Here is a 15,703-nt window from a genome sequence, read left to right as displayed (position 1 = left end):
GCTTTGCTCAGTGAAATTCAGAAAAATCTTGCAAAAAGGAACAATTAAATCCCCACCCAGCTGTACTCAAACCTACTTGTTATGGATCTCCTCAGTAGGCTCTAACAATTATTTAGATCCTTTAAAGACCATATGAGTGTCAATCACCACTTCTGCTTTGCCCTAGGCGCCCAGCGATGTGCCTACAGCACTGGAAGTAGTAGTAGAAGAATGCTAACAATGAATAATCACACATTCTTCTTCTCTAGCCATTATATCCAGTAAAGTAAGAGGATACTATTATACAGTCGAATAGATGTACGTATTTTGACATGTACACCTCTTTAAAAAATAGCGCGCGCACACACACGCCTCTCCTCAAAGAAATGAGGAAAAAACTTTTTTTCCTAGATAAAGTAGATACTAGGGTTAATGTAATAAATGTAAGTTAATCAGGTTTTGTGTATTTACCCTTAGGAAACTTTTCTCACTACTGCAAACAACATGGGTAACATTTTCAGAAGTGCATAAATAATTTAGGACCTCAAGATCATATATACTGCCCCCATGCTGAAAAACAAGCCCCCACTACTTGCTCCTGTTTCTTGTATGTCAAAGCTTAGCAATTAGCCGAAGTAGACTGTTAAGAGTGGCTCCAAGTACCCATCCCCAAAACTGCTCTCAGTTTTTCTGTCTTGGGAGTGCTAGTGCAGACCTCACCCTAAGTCCCTTTTCCAAAATGTCTTGCACATGACTTAAGCACTCTTGAACATTTTAGTCTGAGGTTGAGAAAAAGCCCTTAATATGATTCTCCACCAGTCTCCATTTAACTGTAACTTGGTGCTTACTTGAGTTTTAGGAATTCAGGCAAAATCCCTTCTAAGAACTAAAAAAATAAGGACCTCACGTGAAAGCCTAACAGCAGCTGCTACTACTTTTCTTTTAATCAGGTTGAGTATATTTATGAAAAACAAGTAGGATACAAAATATAAAACAAGAGCTTGGGCTCTGAAACTAGTATGTCATTTCTCTCCTGATCCTCTTGGGACATGGAAATGGATCCAAGGTTCTGTATACATTGATCTAGTATATCTCTTTTTTTTTTAAACAACTGAAAATTAAGTTGAACTCAGTGACTTACCATGGCATGACAAGATCTGCAATTGTTAGACCTGCAATTAAAATCAAAAGCACACATTCAAAGTTTGGATAGAATTTCTTTTAAAATAGATTGTCATTAGAAATAGAATATGCTTCAAATACAATCCAAGGATGAATCTTTCATAACTAAGTTGCATGCCACAGAAAAGCTGTATCGCCCTAATTAGCAGACAACTAGGCTTCTTCAAGTATATCTAAACCACTTCCGAAGACTGCCCTTGTGAAGCACAGCTTGACTGCTTGCTCTGCATGAACCAAATCCAGAAACGAGGCAACAAAATCAGTTGAAGGGCACCCTCTGCCATCACTCTTAATCATAGCAAAACTAACATCCTAAGAGCAGTGGCAGAGGGTACCCTTCTCTTAGGCTGCCACCACCTTATTGCTGGATTTGGCATGTGCAGAGTGGGTAGGCAGGGCATGTTTCCTTGCAGCATTCTCAAGAGGACCAGGAAAGCTCTTCAGAGATGCCATTGGTTAATACTAAAGCTGAGAACATAGATAGTTCTTGAGACCACATGTAAATAACCTTAAAACAAAGTAAGCAACCATCATTTGTATCACTACTATTGTCCAGAATTATTTCTTCCAAACAAAAGCAAGCTTGTCAAAAGGAAGGTATTGGGTCTCTTGTTTTTTCTTTGTCCATCTTCCTTGGGGATGCCAACATGTTTGTAGTGTAAAAATATGTAAAAACTGGAAGCTTAGTCAAGAGAAGTTTAGACTAGAAATAGGATGACGTTTTTTAACAGTGAAGGTACACAAATACTGAAAAAAATTCCAATAAGATGGTATACGCTTCATCATTTGGAGTCTGTAAAACAAGAACAGATGTCCTTTTTACAAGGTATACCATTGCTCAACCATTAGCTATTGATCCAAAGCAAGGATTACCAATTTAAGCTCTGTGGTTGTGTTATACATCAAGTAAGTCTCAAAGAAAAGATGACAGTTCCTCCTGACGAGAAAACGGAGTCTGGGAAGAGCTATAGCTACCAACTGTCTTGTCACTCTTGCTGTTATTAGACCTGGTACAATTTAAATTATTTGTATTATGCATCAAAAGAGAAAAGCATCTACTTTCCTTAACAGATGGAACCAAAAAAAAAAAAGAATGTTAGATGTTTACATTAAAAAACAGATTCCTAAAACTCTTAAAGGCTCAATAAACAACCAAACAAAATCTTAATAGTCATAGGCTACTGGTAGATGTTCAGTTAAAGGCATGATGAAATTTGATACACAATCCCAATAATTGTGCCTCCTGTCATGCCGCACATGCCTAGCAGGAAGCATGATTATGGAACTGGGAATCAAATCCCTGGTTGCATATATACATTCAAATAATCTGGGTCAATTTGTTTGTTCTTGTAACAGAAAAACTAACCTAGAGCCACATGTAAGTTTGGCTCTGGGTAACCTTACCCAAACTGTTCAAATGTACAGACATCCAAATGCTGAGACCCTGAAGAGTGGAGAGTTTGAAGTGCTAACACTACACAGCTAATGATCAAAACAATGGGAATCCCTGTGTACACAATCTCAGTATACTTTTCAGGCTCCCTTAGTCAGACTGGCAACAGCAGTGCATAGGACAGCTCTGATTGGCTAACCCAGACTGCCCATTGTCAGCCTATGGTGTCAGCACATACATGTTCCCACTCAGCAGAAACTCTCCAGGAAGTGATTTAACCTTAGTTGTTCCAGTTTATTTTTCTCCTGGACTAGCCATTTTTACTCTGGGAGAAAAAGACTGAACAACTGTACATTGAGGATTTCTTCTGGAAGAGCAACAATGCTATGCTGTTGGTACAGGCTCTCCCTGTACCAGCCAAGTGGTGCTTCCCAGCCACAAAAGCATACGGAGCCCTTTGCTCCTATGTGTTCCTGTGGCTAAAAGCACCCATCAGCTGATCACAGCTCCCACCGTGGAGTGAATGGGAGCTCAGGAGACCAGCTCCAGTCATCTGACAGGAACTCTAAACCATGGGAAACATAGGAGTCCTTCAAGGCTCTGGTGCTGGCCACATATTTAGTTTATGGCACTATGGGAACCAGCCACAAAGCCCTTACATTTTTTGCATAATAATGTTTGGCTTATGCCCTGTTTTATCATGCCATTAATTGAATGAACATGTGCCTGGGTTACTACTTAAGATGTGATTAACTGGTTAATCAGGTTTTAGGTGTAACACTTTCCAAGGGCCATAAAGATATATACTTGTTGCCTATTGTTATTTTTACTTCACCTAAACATTTGTACGATAAACACTGGATCATTGAACAGAAGTTATTTCCTATGAATTCATATGAATAGCTCCTTAGCATTATAGTTTTTCTGAATTAAAGCTGTTAGAAACATTTCAGAAAAGCAAAATGTTATTTTCTTAAAAATAAATCTTTTCATGGAAAAATGTTTTTTGGAGAAAGAAACTTTGAAATGAAACATGGAATTATGTTACAAAATTTTTTTAAAGATATTTCCTTTTTTGTGCTATAGAATTAATTGAAACTCAAAGGTTTTTTTCTTCTTTTTTTCCCCTATTACCTCTCTAACTTTACCAAAAATATTTGTGTTACTACATGACTAAACTACAGTTTCATTTTACCAAAGCAAGTTACCTGTGACAGAACTAGGATTAACCTAGAGATGTGTGTGGTTTTTAAAGATTAAAATATACATGTAATTAAAGTGTATATTATGAAGATGGTGGTTTATAATCAACATCAATTGATTGGCTGACAAAAGTACAGAGAGGTAATTATTGTACTTGGCAACCTACATATCCATTTAACAGACAGCCCTATACCAGGAATCCATTGTTACAATATGTGATTGAGATTTGGTTGATAGTAACATGATCTTAAAAGCTTCTCTCTAGCTTTCACAAGTCAATACACTCTAGTGAAAAGAAAGGATCAGCAAAACCAGACAGTTACAGACCCTGCTTAAACATAAAGAGAGACCTGCACAGACTATATACTAACTATAAAATGAAAGAATGGACTCTAGCTAAATAAAGTAATGGTCCTCAAGTGGAAAGACAAAATACAATTAGATTTCACATGCTTATTTTAAGATCAATATTTTTCTGCTGATTTACTGAAGAGGCTTTTATGACATTTAAGCAGAGTTCATTGTTAAATACTTATAGATAATACAATAGGCCATATTAATTCTTTTTCTTTTACAGATCAATTATGAGTTTGCTGATTGGCTTAAAGTGTTGTGGGATGAAGCAGAAAGATGAATGCTACACCATACCGTTCCATGGAGTGTGTTCAAAGAACCAATAGCCTCCACCACCATAGTTAACAAAGACCATGACAGTCAGGGACAATCTAGAAAAGCAAACAAATGAGACACATATTTTTACCCACAAACAGCAAAGTCAAGTTTCACAAACATAAACAGAAAAGGCACACATTTATTTTGTAAGTTACGTCTAAACTCCACACTTCAAGATATGCCAAATAAAGTCCACGTATGTAGACAAAAAAGTATTCAAAATTCACTCAAGCCTACAAATGGAGACTAGGTGTGGGGAAAAAGACAGTAGGATAAGGCTTAACTCTGTCAGGGGTCATAAATATAATTACAGGGCAGGCTCAAGGATGATTTTGTCCCCTAACTTTCACGCATGGAAAACGTGCTGAAGCTGAGGGACAGCAGCTTCTCTCTCCATCCTACATCCCCTTTTCCTACTCACTTGCTTTCTCAGTTAACAAGGTAGAAGTATAAAGGAAGTGCCAGGAGACCTGTGCCTTGGAATCGTCTTCCAACCAATCACGGTGGTGAACCACACCCCTCCACCTGCCCTTCCCTAATGCCCCGCAACACAGAGCCTGGGGTGGCAACTCTTCTTGTTACACAGCACAAACAGTATGGTGAATCTGAATTCACAGCACATACCACAGGATTGAGAGAAATGCAAGTGTGTGAGCACTGCCTAGGACATATGGAAGCAGTGGGGCTTGTCTAGTATTTGTAGAGCAGGTCTAGAAAAAACTAGAACTTATAGGCACAGACTAGAGTGCTTAATGAAGGCTTGATAGTCCTGAAAAAGCAAAGGTCAATGGTATTAGGGTTCAGAGGGTAGGTGATTTCATTAGGTTTCTACAGAAAGTAGGGTCCAGGAATATAAGGATTGAGGTTTTGGCTTATGGAGGGATCAAGGGACTCCTCTGGGACTCCTAAAGTGATGGAAGGGAAATGAGTCTCAGAGATCCACTGACTGAAGACCTCAACACTAATCACTGCTAGATCTGGGGTGTTGTTTAAATTATATTACTTGATACAAAACAGAGTATTCTTAGAAGGGGCAGGTTAAAAAAAAATCAATAATGATTCTGGATAAAATGATCACATTGAATTTTTTATCTGACAGTAATTAAAGCAACCAAGTATGTGTCAGTTATAGATTCAATGGTAACCTTTAAAGAAAAATTAGTAATTACCATGATGCAAGATTACAATAATTCTGGAATTTCTGGTGTTTTCTAGTACTCTTTTCCATAAGATGCTACAAAAATATTTTTTTTTTACTTTATATTATTTTATTGCAACTTAAAAGTTGACTGAAAAAGTAACTCATTCTCTTCATTCACCTAGAAGGACTGTATGGTACAGTTCATCTGATAGCTTAATTATGGAAGAGAATGAGTATGCTCTGAACTGAAGCAAGCACAACTTGACACCTTCTATAAAACCAGAATATAATTGATACAAAAATTATATCTACTTAATTTTGGTTAAGCTCCTGAGCAAGTGAAGCAAACATTTAAGTTATTCATCAAGCTCATTACAGAATCACTGGAAAGTATAGCTACAAGGGACTCTTGGAGCTCATCTAGTCAAACCACCCTGCTCAAGGCAGGATCATCCATGACTAGAACATCCCAGCCAAGCGTCTGCCTAACCTGCTCTTGAAAATTTCCAAAGATGGAGATTTCACAACTTCTCTAGGTATCCTGTTCCAATGCTGGACCACACTCATAGTTAAAAGGTTTCTCCTAATCTAAAACCTAAAGCTGAGGCCATTGCTCTCAGTCTTGTCCCCTACAGCCACGAAGACAACAGTCTATCTCCATCCTCTCTATAATCATCCTTCAGGTATCTGAAGGATAGTATCAAATCCTCCCTCGGTGTTCTCTTATCCAGACTAAATTCTAGCTCTTTCAGCCTTTCCTCGTAAGTTTTACTTCCCAGGCACCTAATAATTTTTGTTGCTTTATACTGGACTCTCTCCAATCTGACAATATCCTTCTTGAAGGACACTGCACTTACTCTAAGTTAGGCCTCACCAGTGCTGAATAGAGTGGAAAAAACACGACTTGATTTACAAGCGACTCTCCTGATAATACAGACCAGTATGCTGCTGGACTGTTTTTGCAGGAGTGCACCATTGACTCATATTCAGCTTATGGTACACTGTAACACCCAAGTTCTTCTCTGCATTGAGCCTAGCCAATTCTGCCCCATTCTGTCTTTGTGTTTGCAATTATTACATCCCAAGTGCGAGGCTTTGCATTTGTCCTTGTTGAATTTCATCTGATTGATTATGGACCATTTCTCTAGTCTATCCAGGTCATTTTGGTTCCTTGCCTTACCCTCTGAAGTAACTGCAACTCCACCCAACTTTGTGTTAACCACAAATTGCTAAACCCACACTCAATCCCATTGTCCAAATCATTAATGAGAACGTTAAACAATATCAGACCCAGGATAGACACCCTGGGGAACACCACTTGATAGCTCCTCACAGCTAGAGATTGAGTCATGGATGACTAGTTATTGAGCACAATGATCCAACCAGTTATATATCCATATTACGATACTTTCATCTAGTCTGTATTTTCTTGGCTTGTTAAAAAGGACATTGTGGGAGACGTCAAAAGCCTTGCTAAAGCTGAGGTATATCAAATAACCAGGAATAAAGGTCACAAGCTGGCAGAGGGTAGGTTTAGGTTAGATATCAGGAGGCGCTACTTCACAGTCAGGGCGGCTAGGGTCTGGAACCGGCTTCCAAGAGAAGGTGGTGCAGGCTCCTACCCTGGGGGTGTTCAAGAGGAGGTTAGATGAACATCTTGCTGGGGTCATTTGACCCCAGTATTCTTTCCTGCCATGGTAGGGGGTCGGACTAGATGATCTGCTCAGGTCCCTTCCGACCCTAGAAACTATGAAATCCACATTAATGGAGAAAACAAACATGAAAGTCCACCATGCACAAATAACAGGCCTTGATTTGGCTAAACTTGTTCTTCAAATTGTGTGACATTATGAATACAAGATAGATCTAGATCTTGCTAATTATCTGTGACATCCTTGGCAGTAATTTCTATTCTCTGGCTGCACATTTACACCCTGCTCATGCAGGAAGCAACTTAGAGATTATACAGTTAGTCCAGTAAACAATATCAACAAAAACAAATCCTTGCCTCTCACATATTTCCTGGACCATCACAAATACTGCACCATCCCAACCATCTCATAACTTAGAGAATACCTTACTTGAATGTAATCACCGCAAAAAATTGTGAAAAAACATTCTTTTCTTATTATAGTTTACTTATGATATCAGAGTAAAATCCAAGGCAAGTGATTTTGTGGTAACAGAAAAGAAATATATTGTAGCAAAACAAACAATTATATTTCAAACTCTGCAAAGTTTTGGTTGGTGGATAAACATGAGTCTCAGAGAAGTGAGGTCTCAGTGAAGACAAGGTGTAACTGTTCTCATGGCAGGGACAGAAATAACACATAAACCAGTATACACGATTGGAAGCCAGTTCAAATCTGTAACACAACTAAAGTTCAGTGTACATAAACTAGTTTCAAAATGGCTGAAACCAGTTTAAGATAAAGATTTAAGTTACATTCATATACTGAACTTCTGTCCCAGATCCCCTCCAGATTCAAGTTAACTCACAGTCCCCCAGCATCCTAGGATCCTTTGTATTGCCCCAGCTAACCTCCCCTAGCAAGGTGAGCAGGCTAGCCTTCACCCAAGCTGCCTGTTCCATCCCAGCAGGGTGGCATACTCTAGTGCCCACTGACTTTTGGCCTAGGCCACTGCAGTCATGTGGCTGCATTTCTAGAATCAAAAGTGAATATCTGTTCACTCGCTTATTGGTTCAATCTACACACCTTAGACTAACCTGAAAAGACTGAATCAATTCAGCCTCTGGCTTTTTGACTGTCGGTATTTAGCCCATGAGAACAAGTCAGGTATTATTTTTTCCTGGTACAAAACAGACCAAACTAAAATCATTCTGAAAAAGAATATGAGTATCTAAATCTGAATGATTATAGGTTTTGCTGGCTGTTGAGTAAATGGGAATAATCAAGGAGAGACAGCAGTCTGATAGTATATATTGCCAATTTACATTATAAATTTGATTGAAAGATACTGGTGTAGAATCTGAATTTTATATAGTAGAGAATTAATAGGTTCAGCCAAATTTTAAGCACCTACATAATGTCATATTTATGTCTAGATCATTTTAGATAGTGATATTGTTCAGAGCTATCAAAAAACTTCAAATTTATGCTGTATACATATCAATTAATTTTAAGTGATAACAGACCAAATCTGGCTTTTAATATGCTTGACGTGTCCTCATTTTACCTCCTACATATCCATATGGACATATATACAAATTCCCTCCAAAAAAAATTACTGACAGAACAGAATTCATAGAAGAAGAAATAATTATGATTAATTTGTTATTCTGTCAATAAGTATTAACACATCCTCAGAAAAAAATATGGCCTTTTGCATTGTATGGAGGAATCTCAGCTCAAATGCAGAAGCCTGTAGCAAAACCCCTAGTTTTTCTTTTTCTTTCCTTTTTTTTTTAAATGCATTCCCTCCCCTTCCCCAACCATTTTCTGACTGTCTCTCCCTCTCTATTCCCTATAGATAAGTATAAGTGAGCTAAGACATAGAATAAGCTTCAGCATTTTATTTTGGTAGCAAGTTGTATTTGTTTTGTTTTTTCTCCTTTATATTGTATAATTATTATGTTTATATTGATTTTTTACTGTTCTATAGTACTGTTTTCTTGGTACTATATGATTTAGGCCTACATATGGAAGTTAGCATAAGTCATGTCAAGTTTCCATTTTGTTTGTCAAGTCTCCACCCTGTCCCCAGGCCCAGTTGTGTAACCCATGACTCACATTAACCCCTCCTATGTAACTTGATTCCTGAATGAATGGGGATGAATGAGGGTGCTTGAGAGACAATGGCAGTAGGTCTAAAAATAGCTCCCTCTGAATGACTGAACCATCAACACCAATACTTGGACAAGTGACCCAGCCCTTGGAACCACCCTCAGCATTCAAGGAACAAAAGATAAGGCAACCCACCATTGTGCCAAGGCTGCACATGCTCAGTAAGAACACCTGAAGCCCTCTGGAACAGGACTGACATTATCTGGACAGGCCCTCCCCAAAGGAGATCAGAGGTAGTCTGCCCCATAAAAGGGGTAGTGAAGACTGACTCCTTGGGATGCCCTCTCCATCTGGACCAGCACCATGCCACACCACCTATCCACCCAGAGGCCCTGCTGGCAACCCTCCTCTAGACAACACCTACTGGACAAGGATCCCTTTCCAGCCTGGATAGTTGGCTATCACCCCACCCTCTCCTCAACCAAGGACTTAGATTCTGTTTCTCTTCCCTACCTGGACTCCAGCCCTTCCACTGAGTCTCTTTCGCCTACTGTCATTGTGAGAGTGAGTGAATGAATGAGTGAGTGCGTGTACCAATAACTTCATGGGGCTGTGTAGTGTGTTGTCTGAGTAATAAAACTGTTATTTGGACCCCTAAGTTGGGCTTTGCTTTACTATGGTTTGGCCCTGCTCCAATCTCTGCTCCTCTAACTTCTGTCTCATTTCTCCCTCTCCTGCTTCTGGTTCACCGCCACCTCCAACACCTGTCCTGAGCTCCTCTCTACCTCCAAACCCCCTGTTTCTTTGCCACTGCCTTATCCCTACTGCCTTTTCCTTTTCCCCTGAGCAACCATGGTTCTGCCTCAGTTTCCTTCCTGGCTGTCTCCTCCTTGCCACCACTTATCTGCCCCCACTCCCCCCCAACAGCTCAGCTGTCTGCCTCAGTTTTCAGCCCCAAGCTCCCAGGTTTCTGTCTCTCTTTCCTGGATGTCTCCTCCTTGCCACCAGGCTTTTTTTTTTTTTCTTTTCCCTTACACCAGTGACCTCGAGTAATGCTGGGGCCACTTGATTTTAAGTAAACCCAAGCCTCAGTTCCTCAGCCAGCTTCTTTCTAGTCCACCGGTACTAATCCTGGTTCTGGCAACTTTCACTCCCTACACTTTAACTCTCTCTCTCTCACCTTAACCTTCCCCCAAGTATCCCAGGTACCCCAAGCTTACACATATGAACCATACCACCCAAGTTAGAAACTTACCTATATGTAGGTGGGTTGTATGTGTGTGAACTGGTGAGTGTGTGTGTGTGTGTGTGTGTGTGTGTGTACATATATATGTATGCATGTATGTATTTAATTGTGTGCATGATATATGAATTAGTGATCTGTGTATGTGTACTGAGTGTGTGGGTATTGACAATTGATTTTTGTCTAATTTTTGTGTGTAGTGTGTATGTCCTTGAATTGGTGTAGGTATGCATGTGCCTAGGCTGGTTTGGATGTGTATGTGCCTGAGCTGGTAGAGAGAGAGAGAGAGAGAGAGTGTGTGCATGCATGCACCTAACTGATTTGTGTGTTTGTATATGTGCAATTGTGTCACACCCTCCTGTCTAACAGCACTATATTGAGTTCCTGAGAGCTGGCCTGACCCCACAGGGCAACTAGCCCAGAAGAGAATTCTTTTGGCCTAGGAAAACTCCTCTCTGATACACTTGGGCCACTACTGAGCCTGTGCTTCTGCCCTGTTAGATTTTCTCCAGGGACATGTTGAGGGCAGGAGGAGATTTCACAAAGCTCTGCTCTCAGTTCCTGCATTAATGTAGGATCCATTAAGGAATTTAGAACTCCCTAGCAGCAACTCTAAATGGTTCTGGAGCAGGAGCAAAGCTCTGGCACAGGAGAGAATCAGCCTTATGTATCCCCAAATTTGTGGGAACATAAATGTTTCTCTTTCATTAGACTGTTCAGACTGAACACAGATCTGGGGTCTCCACAGCTTCCCCAACACAGCAGTGAGAAAGGAAATAATATACAATCTTTGACTGCAGATATCTAGATAAACAGAACACACAGCTCATAACAAACAGCAGCTTTCAGAGAAGAGAGATAACGTTAGTTGTGGAAATTGATAATTTTGCATGTTTTGGTTAGGAAGGAGGCACCATCCACAGCTTAGTTTTAAGCTGCCTTAGAGTTTAAGAAGTATTGCTTTTGGCATCAGATAAATAAAAGAAAAAAGGAGACAGAGGAGATTAATTAATTTTCATTTACTGAATGCCCTTCATTATTGTTGTTGAAAAAAATGCATTCAGGCAGCTAATAAGAAAAGTATTTTAACACTAATGGATTCAAACATTGTATTTATGTTTGGCATTAGAAAATGGAAAGAGTTGTCTTAAGGCTGCCTGATGTATTAAATACTCTGTCCATTCTTCCATATTGGAAAGCTTAATTAAACAACAAAGGATATCAATATATAAAAGAAAGTTCTTGTCAAGTATTGTGTTTAGCAACTTCCCCTGGTGACCTCACAATAGTGCAAAGGTGCACAGCTGCTCAGGAGTGCAACCATTATGAATTTTATTCCACTTAATAGCATCAGCAGGAAATGGAAGGTTATATTACAGATCAATAAATGGGCTAAGGAAATCTGACAACCTTTGGTCAGAATTAGAAGAATAGATGGCATTAATTAATTCACTGGCTTGTAGGGGGAAAAAAATCAGTCTTCACAGCTGTGACAGACTAAGAAATGTTCTTCCCTTGTCTTCTCTGCCTTAGTAATTAATATGGAAGGGCAGCTATCAGCAGACTTTTTAGGCATTACAGTTTCTCCTCTGTAAAAAAGTTCTGAACTCCATAAACTAGAGTCCTTTGTTATTCCCTTTCATCTCTAAATAATATATGCATGTGCAGTAAATTCTTAAATAATTGCAAACATTTAGTAGTGAGAATCTCCCAGTAAACTACATCCATTTCATGCTAGGGATGGCAGGTTTTCAAAAGTTTGGGCTTTTGAAATTGTGCTCATTATTTATGTGCTCCTTGCTTTGAAAATCTGAACCTGGACTTAAAAACCCCGGATGCAATTAAAAAAAAGCTATATCGGTCATGGATGACTGAAGTTCTCCAAGTTACCAATTGAAAAGAGACAGATAAGAAATGAATGATGCATCAAAGCAGTGCTAAAAGACTGCTCCACTCATTGGATGCTGTCAAGTGACATGGGAGTCAGAAGTTCAAAAAGTTGTGTCCCTATCATATGTTAGAAGTCAGTACATGTTGCCATGCTAACTTCAGAGGCTACTGTTAGAATAGTGAAGATAAAGATAATGAACCATGTAACTTCCATAATTCAGCTTCAGTTTCAGTTAATTCAGGAAGTGGACTGAAATACTACCACATTCCTATAGTTTCAAGAGCTCTTGGCTTGAATTTATATATGTGTGGCACTGGACAACATGACAAGCTGCATGACTACTTAAGCATGTGACCAGAAATGAAGGGAAAACCAAATGTTGAAGGCAGAGACTAGCTGCTTGGCAGAAATAATCTATACAAATTTATTTGGTGGGAAATGGAACTAACCTGCAGTAAAAAATGTGTACCTGGACTCAAATGGCAGAGTCCAGACAATGCCATGGAGCAGCACCCAGGAACTTTTCCTGAAGCAATTAAAATTCCCTTCCTATCAGCACCTGCTCCCATTATGCTCCTCCCACTATGCTCAGGGGCACCACCCCTCCCCTCCCATTATGCTCCTCCCCCTCTCTATTTATGCTTCCGGGAATAGGAAGGGGAGGTCCACCTGCCACTACCACTGTCCTGGCTGCTCCTGCTTCCAGCTGGGGCTGCAGGAAGACAGGCTTAACTGGGGAAAGCAGCAGCATTGGCTAGGTTCCCCACCCTGCCCCTTTCCCTCAATAGCAGGCACAGGAAGGGGAAACCTGCCTGTTGCCACTGCTGTTAGTTTAAGCTTCCTTTTGAGCTAAAGTATTCCTAAAGCTTCTCTTTGTAATCTCACTCTTTATTAGGGCTAAAACACAGTTAATCTGTCTGTTAGGGTGGGTCAGGAGGAGAGGTACTGGGATCCTCTGTGCAGGGTTCTAGCATTTGACATTTTGACAGATAATATTAAAAAGTTACTCAAGGACTCAGGGAAGAAGCCAAAATATAGCTCACTCACTCAGTCCAGTGAAAGTAAAGGGAGAGAAGAACATACTGGACCAGGTTTGTTCCTAAAGGTATAACTAAACATCCTGAGGTAAATGGTCTCTTCTATTCACCTAGTAATCCAAAATAACTACACGGATTATTGCCTTGGATAAGTAGCTATTTTATCCAGTTAAACAAAACCTATGGTTGATAGGCCTAGTTTAATGAATAATAGTAAGATACAACACAAGCATAGAAGAACAGCATGGTTTATGACATTCTGAAAATATCTGAGACCACATACACTGAATGCAATTTCCAAAGTGATCATTGGCATCACCAATTCATTACCATTTACTGGTACAATGTGATTCCAAAGAAACCTGCATTTGAAAGGTCTTATCACTAGTTCATTCTGCTAAAGTTTCTTCCACTGCAACAAGTGACTACAATTGTTGGGACTGAGTAGTTGGCACCAGATGAGGGTTCTCCTCCAGAGGTAACTCTCCAGAGGAAGGCATAGACAATTAGGATATCTGCATGGGCCTGCTTTGCATCTCACTCTCCTGCATGAGCAGTGATAAGCTTCACCCTGCCTTGTGCGCCCAAACCCTCTAGACCCAACTGAGACTGAAGTTTCCCAGACCCTTCATCCATAAACACCACGACACAAGTAAGAGAAAGAGCCAAGATCCTCCTCCTGTGGGTCTCATTATTAGTGCTTGATTCTACCCTCAAATGGCTTGTCCTTCAGATTCCTTTCCTGGCCTGCTTGTGACCTTCCCCAATGCCTTCACTTCCCAGGCAGTTCAAGGTTTCCTCCCTGCTTATCTCCCTCTCTCATAGCACATGCATTAAGCTACTTAATGCATTTTAAAATAATCTGCTCCTTCTATTCCTACAACTTTCAGCCCATCATCATAGTCTGTTCCTCATCCTAAGCCCTTTACAGCCCTTCCTCTCATCCTGCCCACCAACCTAACTAGCCCCAAAAATCTTCTTTCTCCTCTTAGACACTTGCTTCTCCTTTAAACTTCCCTTCACTCCAACTGTTCACCCATGGCAACAATTCATGCATAAATTAGAGTTTTAATTAAAAGAGCAGGAATGATTAGCTACAAATGGCTTCCTTAAATTGGGGCTGCTCTTCCTTTTATTCAGCAGTTGCTTTTGGAGAGAAAGCTGCTTTACCTCCTCCTGGCCTCAGCTTCATGTTCAGCAGGCTAAGAGCGCCATCAGCGCAGCAGAAAAAGCATGCTTAATAGAGCCTCAGAGGGAGCATAGCTGCTGTTGCTGAATACCATTCAAAAGCTCTTGTAGCTCATATTTTGAAAAGGGACATAAAAAAAAATCAGGCAGTCAAGATTTGATGGCTGGCCAGTGATTACTATAACCTCCAGAAGTGCTTATATTCTATTGATCTTCTTCGTATTAAGCATTTTACTGGAGGGTCATTCCAGAACATTCTCATGGGGATTCAGAGTGGGATGACGATCCAATTAAAATTCATGGACAATATTCCTGATAGCCTGGCACATTAATCTGCTGTAACTCTTAGGCAGCAGACATCACAACTGTGACATCTGGAATTAAGCTATGGAGCTGCACCACGACCATAAGTTTCCTGTAATTTTGGACAGGTTTTCCAGACCTGCTTTTGACTATATCAGCAGCCATGTGGCTGTTGTCTTTTTGGGTGTTTCATTAGTTGGACAAAGCTGGTTTTGCTACCTATAGCCCAAAGTGACTGACAGTTACCTCAGTAAAAGAATTCCTGGAGTAATGGTTCCTGTTTTCAGTTGGCCCCACAAGCTTTCACTGACTTCAGTAATTATTGTTAAATCCCCAGTTTTTCCAGGGTTCCAATGTCCCTAATTAAGGGGCTATTTTTTAACTATTTTGAGTAATTTCTGAACAGCTCCATCAGATAACTATGCTCCTTTTAGTCACATTGTGCAATACTGCTCTAGATTTTCTTAAGCTAAAAAGAGTTCCAGTATAATAACCATAACTACAAATTACACGTATTCATCCAAATTAATCTTGGTGGCACATAAATATCTCAACCTCTTCCCTTGCAGTTGATGGTTATTGCAAAAGATGTTTATTACTTCAGACTCTCCTACCATTTAGTTAACACTCTGGTAGGCAGGAAATGATTGTCCTCAGCAGAACACAACTCTCTTAGCTAACTATGAAACTGTAAAGCTGTCCCCAAGAGTTGACAAACAACAAAT

The 15,703-nt window shown here is 40.0% G+C and overlaps 1 protein-coding gene across 1 annotated transcript in view; it reads right to left on the bottom strand.

Annotated features, from left to right (window-relative positions):
• LOC149859665 (heparan-alpha-glucosaminide N-acetyltransferase-like) overlaps positions 1-15,703 on the bottom strand; it is a 393,188-nt gene that overhangs the window by 140,945 nt on the left and 236,540 nt on the right. The window contains exons 8-9 of the mRNA XM_090058700.1: positions 4,406-4,482; positions 1,121-1,151 (exon numbers count right to left, since the gene is read on the bottom strand). Of these exons, the coding sequence (XP_089914826.1) occupies positions 1,121-1,151; positions 4,406-4,482 (108 nt within the window). The remainder of the gene's footprint in view (positions 1-1,120; positions 1,152-4,405; positions 4,483-15,703) is intronic.

The sequence above is a fragment of the Crocodylus siamensis genome, chromosome 7 (genome assembly GCF_052110815.1).
Source record: "Crocodylus siamensis isolate JL-2025a chromosome 7, ASM5211081v1, whole genome shotgun sequence".
Classification (NCBI taxonomy): Eukaryota; Metazoa; Chordata; order Crocodylia; family Crocodylidae; genus Crocodylus; species Crocodylus siamensis.
The sequence above is the reverse complement of the archived record's forward strand: the minus strand, read 5'-3'. Positions and strand labels throughout refer to the sequence as shown.